Source organism: Sminthopsis crassicaudata, chromosome 5, assembly GCF_048593235.1.
Source record: "Sminthopsis crassicaudata isolate SCR6 chromosome 5, ASM4859323v1, whole genome shotgun sequence".
NCBI lineage: Eukaryota > Metazoa > Chordata > Mammalia > Dasyuromorphia > Dasyuridae > Sminthopsis > Sminthopsis crassicaudata.
In genome coordinates this window covers 114,093,864-114,115,723 of record NC_133621.1, presented here as the reverse complement: position 1 = coordinate 114,115,723, position 21,860 = coordinate 114,093,864, and the positions used below count along the sequence as shown (strand labels likewise).

General features: G+C 35.5%; 1 protein-coding gene across 2 annotated transcripts in view; it reads right to left on the bottom strand.

The window, feature by feature from the left end:
• Positions 1-105: 105 nt before the first annotated feature.
• Positions 106-21,860, bottom strand: part of TNPO3 (transportin 3) — a 111,771-nt gene continuing 90,016 nt past the window's right edge. For both annotated transcript variants that reach the window (XM_074267964.1, XM_074267965.1), the window contains exons 15-23: positions 20,938-20,998; positions 20,021-20,161; positions 17,933-18,049; positions 15,554-15,648; positions 13,399-13,555; positions 9,526-9,693; positions 7,909-8,021; positions 1,661-1,753; positions 106-448 (exon numbers count right to left, since the gene is read on the bottom strand). In XM_074267964.1, the coding sequence (XP_074124065.1) occupies positions 1,693-1,753; positions 7,909-8,021; positions 9,526-9,693; positions 13,399-13,555; positions 15,554-15,648; positions 17,933-18,049; positions 20,021-20,161; positions 20,938-20,998 (913 nt within the window). In that variant the 3' untranslated portion in view covers positions 106-448; positions 1,661-1,692. The remainder of the gene's footprint in view (positions 449-1,660; positions 1,754-7,908; positions 8,022-9,525; positions 9,694-13,398; positions 13,556-15,553; positions 15,649-17,932; positions 18,050-20,020; positions 20,162-20,937; positions 20,999-21,860) is intronic.

Below are 21,860 nucleotides of genomic sequence, written 5' to 3'. Positions count from 1 at the left end.
TTGTGTGGTTTTTGTTTCATTTCACAGAAAGTTTACTACTTTGAGTGTGGTGTTTCTGGGTATTTTTTTGTTTTGTTTTTTGTTTTTTTTTTGTCAGGCAAATGCTTTTCTTCAGGTTTCCATTTAGCTTTTCTGTTTTTTTGTTTGTTTTTGTATTTTTAAATATTTTTTCCCTTTCTAAAAACAAGTCCATCAGGAAACCAGTTTCCCTCCCACCATGCTGGACAGGTTGCAGCCATTCTTTAAAAAGAAAAAAATCACTCTGATTTGCCCTCTCACTCATAAACAGGAACTCCCCACAGGATTGCCCTAGGAGGCCAGAGTCTCTCCCCCGTTGCTGTGACAGCACTGGTGAAAGGCTGTAAAAGTCCTCTGCCACAAGGAAGGTTTCTGATTGTGAGACACATTCTTGTTTTCAATTTTCCTGTCTTCTAATAAAAAGACATTCCTGAGGAAAAAAAAGAGAAGGGAGCTGATTAGCAGTGCAGTCAACTTTTATTAGGCACAGCACCCCTGGCCTTCTCTGTACTAGACTGTCTGGCTCAACTCTCCTCCTCCTACCCTCCCAAACAACTATCTGAAGCAGAGTGGTCTTCAATCACTTAACAACAATTAACTATCCATTCTGTACTTAACAATGGACTCCACAAATACCGATGGTAAATACTGATGGTACCTGATGTACCCAAGACATTTAAGAACAACAAGGCCCAAGCCTTGGAATCCTGCCTACCCATTTAGAATATCCTCTTGGGAAGACAAACTAAAATCTACAAAGCTTTTTTTCTTTTCAGCTGAGAGAACAACATAAAATTAACTGGTAGCACTGACAAAAATTTCCCTGGACAGGTTGCCTTGGCCCCAAGCTCCCACTCTGCTGAATTTTCTTTGCTTGAAAATTAAGCAAAGAATTCTCCAGCTGAATGGAAGAACCCAGAAATAGGGAGGCTGCAAAGGTTTTGCTTTGGCTGTACCAAAGCCTTCAGTGTTACTCTCCAATTATTTTTCTAGCTTTTTTTCTCCTACTTTCCAATTATTATATAGAAGAAAATTTGCTAATCATGTAAAGTCAGACTGATAAAGAATGCATGTATATCATTCTTAGGGTTACTCTTGTAGCCCAACCCCATTATAATTCTTTATACCCAAAATAGTCCCACTACATAAGATATATACATGATCAAAAGACCCTTAGCTACTTATCACCTTTTATCCAAAGCTTCTTAAGAATAAATGTGAGAAAGAGAGAGACACAGAGATAGAGAAAGACAGAGACAGAGACACACACACACACACACACACACACACACACACACACACACACACACACACACACAGACAGTGTGTGTTTAATAAAGGGAAAGAGAAAGAAAAGAGGGAAAGTCCATTTCAGGTCAATACTGCCCAATCTTGGCCCATTTCCCACAAAGAAAGAATGCAATCCAGAAGAAGTAAGTGATAAACACTTCCTTCATTATATGTCAATTAATATCATATAATTATAAGTGTGTTATACAATGATCACTAAATATATTAAATTCTTCAGACCCTCACTCACTAGCCCTGGGGGTTTGCCTTTATTTAGACTCTTGTCATCACCACTGAATGTTCAATAACAATCTGACAGCTCTTGCATATCTGGGGATAATACTCAACTCACCTGGGAGACAGGCACAGTTACAGGAGCTCAAGTTATCGAAACAACCTGGTGAAGTCCCTCAAGGCCCAGCAAACTTGTTTACATTCCTCAGCACTGGAAAGAAAAATGATAAATTCTTTAAGATTGAGTGATAGGAGAGAAGAGGTGAATCAAGATGAAAAACAGAGCAGCTAGAATTGTGCTGAGAATAATTCCAACTTAGGCAGAGATTCTGCCTCAAGGTTTCTTGATTGCATCTCATGTTTATCCTTTAAATGGAAGTTTTATGAGGGATGCATGTTTTACAGAAGGGTTGAAGAAATGTAAGAATGTCTTTTTTGGATGCTCTATTTTGGCTGAAGACCTTGTTATAAATACATACTAAGTAGAAAAAGCCCCTATCAATGCAAAACACAAGTATGTACTATTAAGATTCTGCCTTATTTTCTATGCTAACTTGATGTTATATTAAACCTCTACTCACAATAGCATAATTTAGGCTAGAAAAGTTCAGATGGGAAATGAAGTCTATGATTTTCTAGTTAAACAGGCTACTCAAGATTTCTTTCTGGGGGAGGAGGAAAGAAGAGTTGGGGCATGTAGAGCAGTAGCAAGAGGAGGAAGTTGGATGTGGTCCTCAAGCAAACATTGGAGCTTTCTGGGGAGTATATCAACACTGAACTAACCTGGAAGGCATTAACTTAATTTTATCTTTTCAAAATACTGTTTGGCATTAAAAATTTGGAGAGCAAGGGATAATTTACCTAGCAGATCTTTGGAGAAGAAACGAATTTATGACCAGAGAAGAAATAGAGAATATTATGAAAGGCAAAATGGACAATTTTGACTACATTAAATTAAAAAATCTTTGCACAAACAAAATTAACAGAAACAAGATTAAAAGGGAAGTACAAAACTGGGGGGGGGTGTGGAATTTTAAAGTCAGTATTTCTGAAAAAGATCTCATTTCTAGAATATATAAAGAACTGTGTCAAATTTAAAATGCAAGTCATTCTCCAATTGACAAGTGGTCAAAGGATACAAACAGATAATTTTCAGATGACGAAATTAAAGCCTTATATAATCATATGAAAAAAATGCTTTAAATCAATATCAATTAGAGAAATGTCCATTAAAACAACTCTGAAGTACCACCTCAGATTAGCTAAGATGACAGAAAAAGATAAAGATAAATGTTGGAGGGGATGTAGGATAATTGGAGACATTAATGCATTGTTTGGTGGAGTTAAGAAATAACCCAACCATTCTGGAAATCAATTTGGAACTATGCCCAAAGGGCTATAAAACTGCATACCCTTTAACCATTACTGAGACTGTATCCCAAGAAAATCATAAAAAGAGGGAAAAGAACCCACATATGCAGCACTTCTTTTGTAGTAGCAAAGAATTGAATCTGACTTCAGACACTTAATACTTACTAGCTGTGTGACCCTGGGCAAGTACATAATCCTAACTGCCTCAGCAAAAAAAAAAAAAAAAAAAGAACAACCTCATTTTAGAAAGGCCTAGAAAGATTTATATGAAGTGATGCTGAATGAAACCAGCAGAACCAGAAATACATTGTATGCAACAACAGCAAGAATGTGCAATGATTGACTATGAAAGATTTGGTCCAGTGATCCAAAGCAATTCCAATAGATTGAACAGATAATGCCATCTATATACAGAAAAAGAGCCATGGTGATCAAATGGTTGATCATGCTATGTCCACTTCTTTTTTTCTGTTTTATTTTCCCCCCTCTCCCATGGTTTTTCCCTTTTGTTCTGATTTTTCTCTCCCAACATGATCTATAAAGCAACACACTAAAAATAAATACATTTTAAAAAGAGGGAAAAAAAAGTGGCTGAGGTACTAGAACATCAACCTAATTCCAGGAAACAAAATGGGCACAATACTAGGTCCAATATTAATAATTTTGTAAAATTAGCCTAGTATAAGTTAAGGAGCAACATAAAAAGTCCTGGAATTTTCTGAATATCCTCATGCATGCTTAGAATGAGTTCAGGTGACCAATACCTTCTAGGCATGGGCCATATTTTTGAAAATTTTCTTTCTAGCTTGAAGCAAGTGCCGTCAAGGTAAAAAAGTACAAGGAATGATGGAATGGGATAGAAGAGAGAATAAAAATGCTGCACGCATCTACATTCGAATTTCTCTACCTCATGAGAAGCTTTAAATATCAAGAATCCTGATTTGAATTAAAAGCAAAATCTTAGAATGGGAATCATTCTAAGAACTCAACAAGGAAATTCTAGATTTAACAAATTTTCTTTTCTTTTCTTAGGCAAATTAATGATGAAAGTCTGTGTAGCAACTAGAATGAACAAGGCCAGATTCAAATAATCTGGAGGAGTAGGCCAGGCCAAGTTCAAGGCCAGCAATAGTTAACTTAAGAGTCTCCAAAAGTTATTTACCAGACTCCTTGGAAAATCTCAGAAGAACTGGGCTTCTTCCTACTCCTGTATTCATACCCTCTCTGCTTTTCTTTCTCTCTCAGTTCATTTTTAGAATTATATTGAAAACAAAATTAACTATTTTGGTTTTAAAATCTCAGAGTAATGGAAAAACCTACCACTTTTAAGTAAGGTTGGCAATCTCAACCTATTTCTTTGTAAAGAGATGGATGGACCATCACCCCTTTGGATTTTATCTTATTTTTTAATACATGTAATACTTTCATCAGGGAATCAAAATTAGAAAATAAAAAGCATCAAAATGCTAGTAAAGGAAGACTGCAGAGAAGTTGCCCAGAATAACGTATAGATATAGAGACTAAGCCCCAGAATCCTCTTGGCTTCTGCTCCCAATTCTGCCACCAGTTTTCTTTGCTGGGAGGTAATGTTCTATGAAGTTCTTGACCATTTCAAAACCATCATATCTGAATATCTGCCATGACCATCATCAAAAGTTAGTGAGATAAAATAAACTGGAGCTATTTCTTAGCTGTTTTCTATCTGTTGTCTTTTCGGAGTAACTTGATACTAAAAAAAATTTTTTTTTCATACTAAATTTATTCTTTTTGGCATTTTAAAATTTGGCTTTTTTTTATCCTATTATCAAAATATCTTTATTAGTTTCCATTCCATAACTTCTAAGTCAATAACCTTTTACTTTTTTATTCATTCATTTATTTTTATTCATTTAACTTTATTTTTTCAATTAACAAGCATTTCTTTTCTGTCCCTCTTACCCTTCCCAATTTAGAAGAAATTACCCCCATCTTGTAACAATTATGCATGAGTAAGCAAAACAACATTGTCTCAATTATAAATATATGTCATCTCTGCATCTTGAATACACTCAGCCAGGAGTCAGGTAGCACTGCCTATCAGTCTCCTGAAATGAATCATGATGGATCACTGCACTGATGCACGATTTTAAGCCTTTCAAATTTGTTTGTCTCTAAAGAGTTTTGAGAACCCCCTGAAAAAGAAGGTGTCTGAATAATGTCTTCTAGGCACTCTGGGAAAAGAATTTACTGAATGGAATTCTGTGGCTTAGCTCTTGTGAGCAGATTAAGTGGTTACTAATTTAAGCAAACAAAAGATCCAATATTGACTTATAATGATTTTTGTGGACAGGAAGCATAAGCAGCATAGGGAAATGGTATATATTCTAATCACAATCTAGATGAGAAGTTGTAAGACCCTCATCAACAGTGCCTATATCCAGCAGCACCTCTTTGCCCTGAGAATCTTCATGCATTTATCAGAGGGCTCACAGGATAATATAGAGAAATGTGAAATGGTACTGAAAAGCATTCTAGTGATTAGCAGGCTATGTCAAATGAGAGAGATTATTTAGGAGTTTTGGAAAGCAGAACTGCTTTTAAGATGAGAGTTCATTGCAGGCTCTGAATAATAACTCTGAAAGCCAGGAGTTTGTCTATACTCTTGTAGAAGCACGTCAGGACTTGCTAAAATGAAGCTGAACCAGTTCACCTTCTCCTTGCTAGGATGGCAAATCTGTAACATGTTGGTGCTAGTTCTACATCCAGAAGGCAAACTGAGTCATAAAGCCAGCAGCTTAATGGCAACAGCAATCTAAAGAAACCAATTAATTGTAAAAGATGAGAAAAAATCCTAGGTCTTCTTTCAAACTCCACCAGCACTGCCTTTTTCTGCAGTCTGTTCACTCTTTACCATCATGTTAAGGCTGTTCTGGGAGGAGCTGCCAAACTAGCTGAGCAATGAAACATCTAGGGGAGCCCAAGCTACAACCTGGCAAGGTTTGCTTTTTGATCTCATAGAGTGAAATCAAGTCAACAAGCACTTTTAAAACACCTACTGTGTTCCCACATTGTGCTCAGTGCTGGGAAAACAAAGAAAAGCTTTCTTGAATACACTCTCTGCTCCAGCTCCTGCTTCTCAATACCATCATTAAATAAAGTCAGTCCCTGTCCTCCAGGAGCTCCCCATCGACTGCAAGTATCAACATTCAATAACTACATACAAGATACAGATGGGATAAATTCAAGAAAACCCAAAGGAGAGGAAAGAAGTCACTGGTTTTATGAGGACTTGGGAAAAGTTTATTGTAGAAGGTCTATGGCTAGGACTTGAAGCAAGCCAAAAAGCTGGAAGATGGGAGATGAGGAAGGAAACAGTTCCAGATACAGGTGACATCCAGGAAAAATATATTGAGTTAAGGGTCTTGTGTGAGGATAGTCAAGGAGGCCAGCATAATTATGAATTCAGTGAAGCTAAGTATCTCTGCTTTTTACTGTGGGGGAAAAACAAAAACACATTATTAAGGGGAAAGAGGTTGTATACTTTACATTAATTTTCTGAACAAAGAGGTAAAAAAACCAAGGTTCAGACCCTGTGTTTACCCAAGAGAATACTTTCAGAGATCTCTTGCTACCTCATCACCATCCATCCTTCCACTTGACCAAATTAAAAAAAAAAAAAGAACCAAGCAAAAGCACCAGTTAACTGCTCTTTCCTTAGGATGTAATAGTTCTACTGGACAAAAATTAATAATTATAAGGAAATTAAAGCCATTTTATAAGGGTTACTTCAAGAACTATTCATAAATACCCCATGAAAAGGAAATCCCCATTTCCAGAAAAATGTGACCACCCTGTCACATGTTATTACCCAGTCATGCATACACAAATCACTTTGCTTACTTCTGAAACAATACCTATTTCTAGAGCAGTTTGATTTAATAGTGTAGAACAATTCTCCTTAATCATACAGACATTAGAAATCATGAAAACAAACCTGTGGGGGCACTTTGGGAGATTCTACAATTTTATAAAGTCAATAAAATAAAAACAACTCTCCAGAGGATATTTTATTTCTATTACTTATCAAGGCTGGTAATAATAATAATTTAATAAGTAACAGCTTATGCTTTCATTACACTTCATACTTATAAAATGTGTTTGTGTATATATATATATATATATATATACATACACACACAAACTCATAAAAATATAAATTACATATATATATATATATATATATATATATATATATACACACACACACACACACAAACTCATAAAAATATAAATATAAATAAAATTTCACTGTCACCCCCTCACTCTAGCCCTGTGAAATAGGCAAATTACATATATATTAATAGATTCTTTTTCAGATATAGAGATGAAGGCTCAGAAAAATGATACAGCTAGAACATGAATACAGGATTTTAAATGCTACACCCAAAAGGGGGAGATACCAATTCCATACCAAATCCCATTTCCAAAGCACTGCTGTTTAGCTTTAAGATCTTAAATAGAATGAGGCATGAATACAAGGAAAATCTATTATCAATGATCCTAGAATTTCTGATTTACATGTGTCACCCCTGTCGGGGAAGCCCATTTACTAAAACACTAAGCCATGGCAGATGTCCTCCATCATCAATTTTAAAAAAATTCACGCTCTGGCTAAGGATGTGTTGGTATCATACATGTAAATAAAGAAGAGCATTTATACACAGCTCTCGTCACCTACCTCATCTATGACTAATACACAAAATAAAGTGTTACTGATGTCTGCTAAATCTAGCTTTATAAAGGCATTTCCAATTCAAACATTATACTAATCCTTCTCAATTCTATGGTAGTGTTTATAGGCACAATGGGATAAGGTCACAATGATAGAGAACATATCCACTAGCTCCAGTGAAGATGAAACAAGGGTCAGAGATGTTTGTTCTGTGCTGCACACTCTATGCCACATTCTCTCCCCAACCTACCCCATGCCTCAGAACCTCCCCAACATTCACTCACCTAGTAACCTGCTTATGGAAATCTGTAAGTTGTTTATGTGTCACTGTGACGGCTCCTACAGTTGTTTCCTTTGGTAAACCCTTCAAAGAATTCTCTAGCCAACGACAAAAAGTCTGTATTGAGAGAAAAGGTTAAAAATAAGGTGACTGCAGAGTGGTGGACTATGTGTGCGGCAACTTTATTCCTTCAGCAGCATTTATTAACCTAGACCTGGAACCAAGGTAAAGAAACCTAAGCTATTCCTTAAGTCTGAGGTTAATCCTTGACAAATTAAGTAAAATATATAAGTTGACCAAATGTGAGGTTAACACTTGAGAAGTGACTGGAAACTGTCTAAAAGAAGAATGCTAGAGACTATTTATCACAGCAGAAGCAGATAACACTTCCAACTGAATTCTCTCAGATTATATATGAACCAATCTTCTTGGGGTTTTTCTTTTTCTGCTAGTGGCTACCAACCCATATTCTCAAAAACTGGGTGACCTTATCACCAGTAGCAAACTATCTCTCGAGATTAAAAATCCAAAGCATCAGAGGGATGGAGAAGCAAAAAGCTCAAATCAGATGGGCCTAATAGCAATCAATCTTCAGAGAATCTATGATAGGCTGAAATCTCAGAAAGGGGGAAATTCTTAACAATAGGACTATTTCTAATTTTTGACAATATTATAGGATCTGTCTGCCTTTTGACACCAAAAATTCTGCTTTATTTAACTTAAATTTCATTTTTACTGCTATTATATGCTTATGTCCTTCTGTACTATCCTCAGTGGACAAGACCATCCATGTAGTAGTCATCTTTCACATTATCAAAACTGCTCAAAAACACCCCTCTCCTTTTAACCTTTCAAGGACTGAACCAAGTAGCTATCAATTAATCAATATTATTATCAATAATATATGTGCTAGGCACTGTGCTAAGATATAATCACAGACATAGTTAGAAAATTAAAACAAAAACTAAACAAGTTATATTGCAGTCCAATTTTTTATTCAATAAAATATAAGGTCCCCTGACATTAATCAACTCTATACTTTACTTCAGCCTGCTCATTACTACAAATTGTCCTTATACCTATAACTGAGACTATATAAATCTAACATAACTTTCTACTCAAGCAAACATCAAACTCTTGAAGCTAATTATAAAGGGTTGATAAAATATAAAAGTTATATTATTAAAATATAAAAATTATAATGGAGTGTAACATTGTGTTGTCTTTCTAAAGATATATGCACACATGTTCCTTGGATGGGTCTGTATCAGGAATAACTACTTCTGTCAACTTAAATTGTTAACATTTCTTCAATAATTAGTAACAATTTATTAATGGTATTATGCAGGCATTTTCCACCAACAATGAACTCATTTTAGCAGCAGAACTAAACACAACGTAAATAATAACATATTAACATAAAGTACATAGCACCATATATAATACATAGCTGTATTACATATATAACCTAGAACCTAACCTAAGAGCTCAAAATTCCCACAAAATTAAACTCAGAAACATCCTTACAAATCCTACCAAACATGGTTGATTTCTAAGTTGAAATAATCTCTAGGAGTCTGAAAACGGATTATAGAGTTTAACCCTTTTAGAATTTACTTACCGGTCTGTCGACTTGCATGATCTCCCAGAGCACTTCGGCTACATCTGGAAGGGTATACGGGGGTAGGCAGAAACAACACGTGTGTAGCAGCTGGCTCACAAGTTGTTGTCCAAGCTGATTCATTACCTGTCCAATCAATTCTTTCCGAACTTCAAAGTCTTCTTCATGCTGGAGGAAAACATATAAAGCCAGTAAACCAATTTCTTCTAAGACTAAATACTCATTCTATAATTTCCCCCCCCCCAAAAAAAAATCTTCGCTCATTCTTTCTTTCCTTCAATGTTTTCTCCAAGGAATAGGTGTGTCTCCTCTGGTCTAAATTAAGCATATATTTGGTTCTATCTCTTCCTATCTGTATTAGGAGCTTGTTCCACAGGATTTAGGATATTAGATTAAAAGCTGGAAAGGCATATAGAACAAACTTCTCATTTTACACAAAAGGAAATCTAGGTTATCCAATTCTAAACCTAGAACTCAAAATTTTGTAAAATCTTTTTTTGGTACTCTTTGTTTTCCTGTCACATTCATTTTCAAATATATTCCCCCCCACTTGGTTGATTTTATTACAAGTTACACACTGAAAAATGGGGCAGAGGGACAGCTAGGTGGTGCAGTGGATAGAGCATCTGTCCTGAAGTCAGGAGGACTTGAGTTCAAATCTGGCATCAGACACTGAACTAGCTGTGTGACCTGGGTAAGTCACTTAACATCAATTATCGCAGCAAAAAAAAAAAAAAAAAAGAAAGAAAAGAAAAGAAAAAAATGGGGGCAGAGGAAAGAAAAGCAATTCATCAAAACCAATCAACACACCGATTATATCTGACAGTACATGCAACATTCCACATCTACCCCCAGTCCATTATATTCTTTTCCTGCTGCAATGAAGGGAAAGAAATGCACATGCTCAAGTTTTCTTTGAGGCCATGCTTGCCCATTATAATTACACAGGATCATTTTTTTGTTCTCTCCATTTATGTTGTTTTGTGGTTACTATATATATATCATGGTTCTGTTAACTTTACTTTGAACCAGTTTATATATACCTTCCCACATGTCTTTGAATTATTCATACTGTGTCCATTTTGTTATGGCAAAGTATCAATTATCATTATTTATCTTTAGCTATTTTCCAAATTTATGGGTACCTATACTGTTTCCAGATGTTTGCTATCACTTAAAGTGTTCCTATGAATATTCTACTGTAGAGAAAGATAGACAGACAGACAGACCTTTCTTCCTGTTTCTGATGCTTTTGGGCTCTACGTATATTAGGAAATCAAAAGGTACAAACACTTCCTCTTTTTTGTTTTCTCATAAGTACAAACTTCTTTCCAGACTGAATGGACCAATTCACAGATTCATCTGTCAACAAGCCTGTTTTTCTGCAGAACCTCTTACATTGATGATTTCCATCTTTTGTCATCTTTGCTAGTTTACTGGATGTGTGAAACCTCAGAGTTGTTTTGAATTTTTATCTCTAATCATTAGTAATTTGGAGCAATCAATCATACGGTTATGAATTTGCAGTCATTAAGTTGAAGTTTAAATCCTTTGGCCACATAATGAGAAAACAGGACTCATTGGAGAAAACACTGATATTGAGAAAGATTGAAGGTGAAAGGAAAAAAAAGGGATGGCAGAGGATGAAACAGATAGTGTTGGACATGAATATCTTGACAATATATATAAAAGTCAATTCATTTCAATAAACATTTTTAAATGCAAAGGAAAAAAACAAATAATTTGCAGAAATCCTAAGGATTATCTGTGTCCTTTCACACTTGGTGTGTCATTTTGTGATCTTGTCCCAGTCTTTTATATTTGTGTTAATTCCGTATATATTTGATGTCTTAGTACTCTTTCCATGACACACCAACTACTATCTTTCATGCCTTTCTTACTTGCACTCTCGGTAGTTGTTACTGACCTATTCATCAACAAATCCAAAATTCTTATTCAATTCTTATTTTCCTTTCTCACACTCTAACATGTATTACCAAAGATTATCTTCCTAAATATTTTAGGGATGGTGGGAAAAAATGCAAAATTAGGTATCAGACATGGATTGCTTAGATGTAAATCCTATGATTGATATTTATGAAAGATATGATTATGGACAAGTCACTCTTGCTCTGTGCCAAAATAAGGGATAATCATGCTTCTAACCTACTCCACAGCTATTGCCTCCTTTCCCTCTAGCTACCAACCCCACAGGTCTGCCCTCTCTCTAACTGGGAAAAATCATTTCAGTTCTACTTCCTTCTTCCTTTCCCTTTCAAACTTTTTGAAGCAGTCCACAATCACTGCCCCTAATTTGCTTCCCGATTTCTAAATCACTCTGCAATCTGCCTTTCACACACACACACACACACACACACACACACACACACACACACACACACACACACACACACACACACACACACAAAATCACCAAAGGGGCAACTAGGTGGTGCAATGAATAAAGCACCAGCCCTGAAGTCAGAAGGAGCTGAGTTCAAATCTATTCAAAACACTCAACCCTTTCTAGGTGTGGCCCTGGGCAAATCACTTAAATCCCAAATGACTCAGCAAAAAAAAAAAAAAAAAAAAAAAAAAAAACACACCAAAGATCTCTTATCCATCACATTCTAGGATAGTTACTCAGTCTTCTTTTTCTTTATCTTCTCTATAGCATCTGACAATACTTTTTTCCTTCCTGAAATTATATCTACTCTCAGCAATATTACCATATACTCTGTTAATCCTCTCAAATTACTGCTCCTTCTTCTCCTTTTCTTCTTCCTGATTTCTCATTGTGTAAATTATCCAGAGTTCAGCTTTATGTCCTTTTCCCTCTCTATACTGTTCAGAGAGCTCTTTCACTCTCAATTTCAATTATCACCATGATGCAAGTAACTTCCAAATGTAAGTCTTTTTTTTGTCTTTTCATGCAAGTGTCAATGGTACATTCCAAGTACTGGATCAACTATTTCCTTTTGATTATTATGCCATTGGTATAAACTTAGCAGTGACAGTATGACAAAATGGAAAGGGAATGGGATTTGTATGCAAAAAGACCTAGGTACAAATCTCAATTGTGTTTATTATGAGAGAGTTTATTAACTAGACCTAACTTGACTTCAGTTTCTTCATCTGTACAATAAGAGTGGACTATATAATTTTCTTACCTTTCAGCTTTTTATTTTATTTCTCAATCTGTTCTATAATCTCAATTAATTTCAGTATTTCCTTGTCTACTAGTTGTTTTCTTATTGCCCAATAATATGTCCATGTCTTCCCCTTCTAGTGTCTACCATTCTCCAATGTAATCTTTTTACTCTAAGTCAAACTGCTCCTCCTTCATTTTTTTCTCCCCCAATTTTGTGACCAAGAACCTTTGCTCACACTTCCAAACTAAAGTGTTTTTTCCCTCTCTTCTTTCTCATCCATATGGTGCCCATTACATATGGCACAAAGGAAGTATCCCTATCACCAGGAAGCCATTCCTGACTCAAGTATTCGCCCCTTCTTATTCAAGTGAAGCTCTTACTGGGTATACAACTCATTTGTTGTAAAAATATATTATATATTGCTATTCAATATTCTGTGGATTTTTGGGGATTCCTTTCTACATTCAGCTAGGCTACAAACTACTTACATGCAGGAAGCATTTAGACTTCCTGAAATATTACAGTGTACCTTTTAATAACTAATCCTTAATAAATTATTTGATGATTAATTTAATATGGAATCTATCACTCCTGATTAGTGAGTATATTGATGTTCTAAAAGCAAAGAATCAGACAGGAGACCATTAGATGGCACTCCTACAATCAGTTCAAAATGAGGACTTATAAATCCTGCAAAGATGATGGCACTTCTGGTACTCACATCATTGGCTACTCCTGTGTGGATGAGGTCTCGTAGGAACTTCATGACACTGCAGTTAGCATCCCGGTGGTCAAGGGTGGTTGAGGCAATGGCCCATTGTAAGATGGGTATAACCACTTGGCTTCTCAACAAGGTAACAGGACTACGTTGGATAAACCTGTCAATGGAAGGAAAAGTGAGACACAGACACAAATTCTATATATAAAAGGGATTCACACACTTTAGACTGTTGACCAATCTACTGAAAGAGTATGGACTTATCATAAAATTAGATGGTGTAGTGGGCCTAGAGTCAGGAAGATGTGAATTCAAATCCTGCCTCAGACACTTACTAGCATTCCAGCTTGTTGACATTTTTGAAATCCTGAGTCTTTTATCCAACAAGCTAGCTATCCCTTTGAGCTTTGTGTCATCTGTAGATTTGATGCACACAATACTAATATACAGTTGGTGGAGATGTGGATTAGTCCAACCATTCTGGAAAAGAATGTGTAATTATTCAAGAAAAATCATTAAACTGTTCAAAGTTTGACCTAGACAGCTAGTGGTATTGTTTACCACCAAGAGTCAGAAAGACCTGAATTTAAATCTGATCTCAGACACTTCCCAGCTGGACAAATCATTTACCCTCTATTTGCTTCAGTTTCCTCAACTGGAAAACTGGGATAATGAAAGCACCTAACTCAGACCTTATGTAGATCAAAGGAGGCATCACAGTGCCTGGCATATGCTAATTTTCTTCCCTTCCCCTTTATAATATCAATTAATATATAAATGTTTATCAAGCACCTACTATGTTTCAAGTACTGCCTACCACAGTAGGCAATGCAATCCTTAGGCAATAGGGATGTTAATATAAATAATGAGATAATCTGAATTTTAAAAGTGCTTTAATTCTAATGAGGGAGAAGTTAATCTACAAGTTTCTATAGAACAAATATTAATAAATACAAAGAAACTAAATTCAAAGTGGTTTGAGAGGAGTAAAGAGATTAAAAAAGGCAAAGCAAAAGGGAAATAGTTCAGTGTAATGGCATACCATTAGCAAGGAATAAGAAGAAGGCTATTTTGACTGGATTGCAGTATGACATGGACTGCAGACAGAGGAAAAGAATATACAATAAGACTAGAAAGACAGGATGGGGCCAGGAAAAGAGATATAAAAGGTAAATAGTTTATATTTTATCCTAGAGGCAATAGGCTATCACTGGAGTTTAATGAGGAGCAAAGTGACACGATAAGATCTACACTTAAAAAATATCACTTTCATAACAGTGTGTAAGGAAAGACATGTATTTATTAAATGGGAAGAACAATTACAAACCACAGCAAGAAGTGATGAGATGCTAGCTGTATGGATAGAGAGATGTTATGGATATAGAAATGGTAAGATTTGGCAACTGGATGGATACATGAGGTGAGGCAGTAATACTACTGACATTATGAACCTGGGAAACTGGAAGAAAAGGGAGACTTTCAATAAAAATAACAGAGTTTGGAAAATGGATACATTTTAAGGGAATGTTTTAGACATGTTGAGTTTGAGTTGCCACTGGGACATTTAAGTTGAAATATATAGAGAACTAATAATCTAAAAGATAAATGCTTTTTAATGAAAATACCAAGATAAAACCCCATGATTATAAATGTAATACTCCATATTCAAATCACCCAGTTATATATATATATATATACACATATATATATATATTTTAGAGTAAAGCCCATGTTCTGAGTTTTAACCTGTTTTTGAATAAAAACTGATTTTAGAAGAAAATTTCAGAAGACCAATTACTCTTGAGTCTTTAATAAAAAAGGGCATCTTCCTAGCAGCCTACATTACAATGTCAATCTCCAATTTAAGCTGCTATTTTTAAAATTGTTAAAAAACAATTTCTTCCAGTTTAAGTTAAAAATTTTAATCCAGAACATTCACATGATCTGGATGAATAAGATTCTAATAACCTGTTTTGAGGAAATAGAGAAAGGAAAAATGTTCAATACTTAATCTCAGGGTAAATGGCTAATGTAAGAAATCTCATCATTTTCTCCTACCCATCCTACTGGAGATTTGAGAGCAAGCAAATGAGCTGAACAACAAACCTAGATAATGGCTAATACATAGCAACAAGAGAAACGGTTTTGTCAGAATTACCTGGTAGCTAGTCTGAACAGATCATCCACAGTATCAGGGTGGTTCTGAAGGCCATTTTGCTGTTCTAGGAGCTGGAAAGTAGGGATGCATAGTGCCTAAAGAGAAAAGCAGATCTTTTACCAGTGGCTATCTATAAATAAGCAACATGAAGTAGAGATTAGAGAGTTGATTGTCAGAGTTGAAAAATCCCACCTTTGGTACGTATTATCTTGTGTGATCCCGGTCAAGGGCCCTAGGATATTCTCTAAAACTGTAAAAGTTTCACAACAAATTGTTGATGTACACTGAAACAGTAGCTTCATAACAACGAATTCCCTTATATCATAAAACGGACGGACAGGTCTAAGCCAAAATCCCCACCTCACCCACATACCAAAGGAGAAAACAACCACAATAAAGGTCAATTCATTAACACACATTTATTAAGTGCCCACTTTGTGACAGGCACCTATGGGAAGCTGAAGATACAGAGACAAAAAAGAAACAGACCTTGTCCTCAAAAAGCTCAAGACTTTTGTGGGCTTGGGATAAGGGTGAAAGGGGGAATGGAGAAAAGGTATACAACAGGTAAAGCGATTATGTAAATACAACATATATACAAAGTAAGACATCTTAACTTTTGGGGTAGCACTAGCACTTCAAATCAGGACCGCTTTAGGCAAACTTAATAGGAAACTAAGTATTCTAGATGAAAAAAAAGGATAGTGAATGTTCAGAGGAAGTATCAAGTAGTCCATTTGGCAGGAACAGCACATATGATAGGGCTTAGAACACATAATTAGTCTGGAAAAGCAGTTAGGCTTCTAAGATGGCAGGCATGTGACTACAGAAAAGGAGATACATACAAAAGACCTTGTGGAGGTAGAAGTGACAAAACTTGGCTATTGACAGGAAAGTTTGATAAGGGAAAGTAAAGATAAGGCTGAGGGGGCAAATCTGAATGAACAGGATCACGTCCTTGACATTTGCAGGAGTAATCTGGAGAAATGCTGAGTTTGGAGATATCAATGGGACATCCAGTTGGAAATGACCAATAGGTAGTGAATAATAAAGAACTAAAACTCAAGAGAAAGGCCAGGGTTTGATTTATAGATCTGGAAGTCATTGCCCAAAATGACTCTATTAAAAAGAGATAATGAATAAACCTATGGAAGCAAATGAAATTATTAAGAAAAAGGAAAGAGCCTTAGGGTACATCTACAGTTAGGAGGTAGGACATGAATAATGACCTAATAAAGGAGAAGTTAGGCAACTGAAAGGAAACTCAAGAGAGATATCAGGAAAATCCAGGAAGAACAGAATATTGAAGAGAGGAGTCTGGGCAATGGTTTCAAATGCAACAGTGAGGTCAAGAAGGATGAATACTGAGAAAGAGGCACTGGATTGACCATTCGATAACTGATAAGACTTATTAAATCTCTAGTCAACATAGCAGAAACATGTCCAGATGGTGACAGACATGGGATATATAACTGAGAAATGGAAAGTAAAAGAAAAATGGCAGAAAAAGGTAAAAGGGATAAGTAGGAAAGTAGAAAGGGAAGGAAAAAATAAGCAGAAGAAAAAGGAATGAAATGACACAGACGATCTGAAAATTATATTACACTTTTCAATTAGAAAGGAGGACAAAATTGATTTTGGTTGAGTGAATGATAAAGACAGCAAAAAAAAAAAAAAAAAAAAAAAAAAAAAAAAACAACCCAAAGTAAAACAAAACTAAGAAACCAAAACTCAAAACATTTTAAGCGCTGTTATTTGACTGTCTTTAAACATAAATTATATTGCAGAGAATGCAAACCATTAAAATAGCTTATTAATAGATGAGTAAGATCACAAAAATGAAGTAACCTCAATTTCAAACTAAAAGCTATCTCAGAAAACTGGGATTGATATTGTTAAGCTCTTTTGAATTACTTGTTGCTAAATCCTGTCATTGCAAAGAATAAACCAAAGAACATCTCAGATACTTTTTCCTTTCTCCATTACTGGCTGCAGATCTTGGTACTTCTTCTGCATCTTAACTAGCCTTTCCAGTTACTAGGTAAATTAAGCTGACTATCTCAGATGGGGAATTCAAAACAAGGCCAACCAAATGAAGCATGGTCAAATACAGTATTTTTGGAAAGTCTAAATCAGAAGGCAGTGCCTATTATGCTAATTACGAACACATCCTCTCTTAAACATTCCACCTTCCAAGAAAAAAAAATTATACAGACATAAAAATTAACTCAATCATGTTTGGAAATCAATATACCTAATAACAATTATGATACAACTGGAAAATTGATGAAGAACATAAATATCATATCACATTCGTGGCCAGGTTCTTAAGGCTTTCCAGGCTCAGTAGGCATCACTAAGTGCTAAAATTGAACCTACCTGTAACATGTCTAGCAGGCCCTGGCGACAACCCTCTTCCATCCCATATTCATCCACCAGGATACTACCAAGGTACAAGAAACAGGAGTGTTGATGCACCTGGTACACATTCACCATCTGTTCAAAGAAAAGCAGTAGTCAGCTAAAGTCAGCAAGTGCTTGTGCTCTACAGAAGCACCAGACATACATAGCCTGGGTTATTCTCTTAAAGGCCTTGAAAAAGCCAAGCTCATAGATAAACTTCTTCAAAAAGCTGGAACAATACTCTTATAAACTCAAATTCTCAAAATTTTCTGTTTGTGAGAAAAATAATAGTTGTTCAAACTTTTTGGTTTACTGTTCAAAAAATAGAACAGTGCATAGGTTGAACACTCTACATAAGAAAAAGCTTAATGACTGAAAAGGATGGTACTTACTAAATGCTTTCTGACTGATAAAAGTAGGGAGAAAAAAACCCTAACAACTATACATCTAAATTTTTTTTAATTAAAGTTTTTTTATTTTCAAAACATATGCATGGATAATTTTTCAATATTAACCCTTGCAAAATCTTGTGTTCCAATATCTTCCCCCTACTCACTACCCCCCCAGATGGCAAATAATCCAATATATGTTAAACATGGTAAAAACATGTTAAATCCAATGTATGCATACATATTTAACAATTATCTTGCTGCACAAGAAAAATCAAATCAAAAAGGAAAGAAAATAAAATGCAAGCAAACAACAAAAAGAGTGAAATGCTATGTTGGGATCCACACCAGTTCCCAGTCTTCTCTCTGGATGCAGATGGCTCTCTCCATTACAAGTCTATTGGAATTGGCCTGAATCACCTCACTGCTGAAAAGAAGCATGGACATCAAAATTGATCATAGTATAATTCTGTTGTTGCGGGGCAGTTAGGTGACGCAGTGGATAGAGCACCAGCCCTGAATTCAGGAGGATCCGAGTTCAAATCTGGTCTCAGACACGTTACACTTCCTAACTGTGTGACCCTGGGCAAATCACTTAACCCCAGCCTCAGGAAAAATAAAAAAATAAAAAAACAAAATAAAGATCTGATATCCAAGATATATAGGGAATTGACAAAAATATAAAAGACCAAAGGCTATTTTCCAAAGAATAAGTGGTCAAATGACCCAAACCAATAGTCCTCAGAATGACTACAAATTCTTAACTATATGATTGATCACTCGAAATTACTAATAACTAGAGGTACAAATCAAAACAACTCAAAGATTTCATACAATGAGCAAACTGACAAAGGTGACAAAAAAATGGAAATTGTCAATGCGGCAGGGTCTACAGAAAGATGGGCACACAATTAGACAGATATGCTCTTGATTGAGTTGTGAAGTGGTCCATTTAGTCTGGAAGACAAAGACACAAAACACATGAAGATCTGTCTGTCTACTTATCCAGGTCTATTTATACCAAATTATTCACAGGACTACTTTCTGTGGTAGCAAGAACTAGAAAACAAATTAAGCAAGGAGGTAAAAAAGTTAGTAGAACTATGGAAACAGTATATGAATGACTACAAAGAATGTGAAATACTATATATACTATTAGAAATAGTGGATGTGTTTGCTGATTTTGTTGAACTGACTTTTCTTTTTATAATCTTTTTCACAAAGGAAAGAGACAGAAAGGATATATTCAGAAACAAGTGATGTTAATAACAAAAACCATCAATAATTTTTTTTTCAAATTACCAGGAAAAAATGTAAAGCATCTTTACATCTGTTTGTCACAGCAAATGAAACAACTAGCTTTCCATTTTGTCAATCAGTCAAAAAGCATTTACTAAGTATTTATTAAATACCATCTTTTTAGGTCATGAAAAAAATTACTATGTAATTCACATTAACATAAGTTTTCTCATTTTTTGTCATAATGTTGAGAGTAGGGATTTTAGATATCCCACTTTATTTACCTCTTGACTTCACTACCAAACACATATTCCAAGTGAGGAATTAATACCCAAGCAGAGAGATTGACATACCCAGGACAGCACAGCTATCAAGCCCCTATTAATTGAATTCAACTTTTTTCCTCTATTCAGACCATAGTTTCCTGAGGACTCACCTGTGTAACCAGGGGCTGCAGGAGGGCTGCTGATCCTTTACCGACACATCGAACAGCAAAACGTAGGCATCTGCAACATCGTTCCACAATCCGGTTATCGGCTCGGTGTTTGTTCAGGGTTTCTGACAAAACCGGCCAAATCTGAGCCAAAAAGGAAGAAAAGAGTGAGATAAAGAGCCAGCAGCAAGGAGCTAAAGAGGCCCATCCAAAATGACATTGATTTATCTGATAAAAGGGCTCTAACTGGGGTCTTGAGGTACAACAACATTAATGTTAAGAGATCAGTCATATTGAGATGCAATCATCTTAAATGAAATAGCAGAGCTATATGACTGACAGTGATTGTGACTGATCATATACTGTCCTGTCTTCTGGATTCCCTGAATTAAAGAACATATTTCTCAAAGAAAAGATAATGTCAAGAAAGTGAAAGACCTTACACAAAGGTAAGGAAAAAAGAATCCATACTAATTATCTAAACTCAGTAAAGCCCAGTAAAAAATATTTAGCATATACATAATGTCTATTGAACTGCAGGTCCACTGAGACAGGGAGGCTAGACCATTAGAATTGACAAACTGCTCTAAATGGCTTTCTCATAAGAACTCAGCTATCAATAACATAGCTAAGATAATCCAGGGTTCCAGAAGGGACAGCTTGCCCTGGAGACCATACAAATTAATGTATTTCAACTTTTCTTTTGAATTTTTTTTTTATCTTTTTTTTTTTTTTTAAAGCCTTCAGCCTTTGTTCTAAGAAATGTATACAGTATCTACTCTGATGGTACTCTCATTCTCTCTTTTTATAGATATTCAATCTATTTCTGGAACAGATCTATCAGAGGTCACATTTCAACTACCTGAACCTCAGTAAAGGAAGATGGAGACCTAGATACTTAGGTCCATACTACCACTTACTTCTTGTATGACTTTTTGGCACGGATGAGTCTGTCCATTTTCTACAATAGGATTGGTGTGCCTGGGAAGAGACAATGACTCAAAGTAATGAAGAAGGACCAGTTTTTCTGGGAGAATAGCCCCAAACCTCTTTATGCAGTGTTGTCTACTACTCCCACCAATAAGAAAGCTGAAACATTAATCTCATTCATTATGCTTCCCTGAAATCCACCTCCCAATTAACTGAAACTATCCTCCTGATAATGAAACAGCCATTCCAGGGATGTGTTGATAAATGTTTAATAATTGGCTTGGGGGGCTGGAGAACAGGAAGAAATGTACAAGACACATTTTAAAGTTAAATCTGTATTATTAACATTTTCTCCATTTTCCTAAACCTAGACAATCAACAAAGCAATAATTTAAGACTTGATTTATAGGATTCACGAGATTTCTGGGATGTAAATGCTCCAAATGAAAATTTGATAATTGATAGCTTCAGCATATTACTGATTCTAATGGTCTCCCAAGCCCCTAAAAACTAGCAAGTCATGGTGACCAGTCTAGCTCTGGATAAGATTCTAGTTCTTGGGAAGCAATCTACTACAAACATTTTGAATCTCTTTCCTTTAATCTCAGATGAGTAATCAAAAACATTAACATGATGACTGAGCCCACTCTAAGAAAACAAATGTGTCTTCATTTCCATCATCAAAAGATTTGAAGAAATCTGAAATCAAATGATATCAAGCCAAAGGTAAATCTCAAGAAAAGGACATTGAATTATTCTTTCAAATTCCACTCTTCAATAATTTGAAGAGGCAAGTAGTAAATAAACTTTGTACAAACATCAAAGTTTCAACCCTCTAATAATCTTTGAACTTTTCACTTTAAAGTAACAATAACAACAAAAGCAAAGAGTATGCCCAAACCCTTTTACCTTC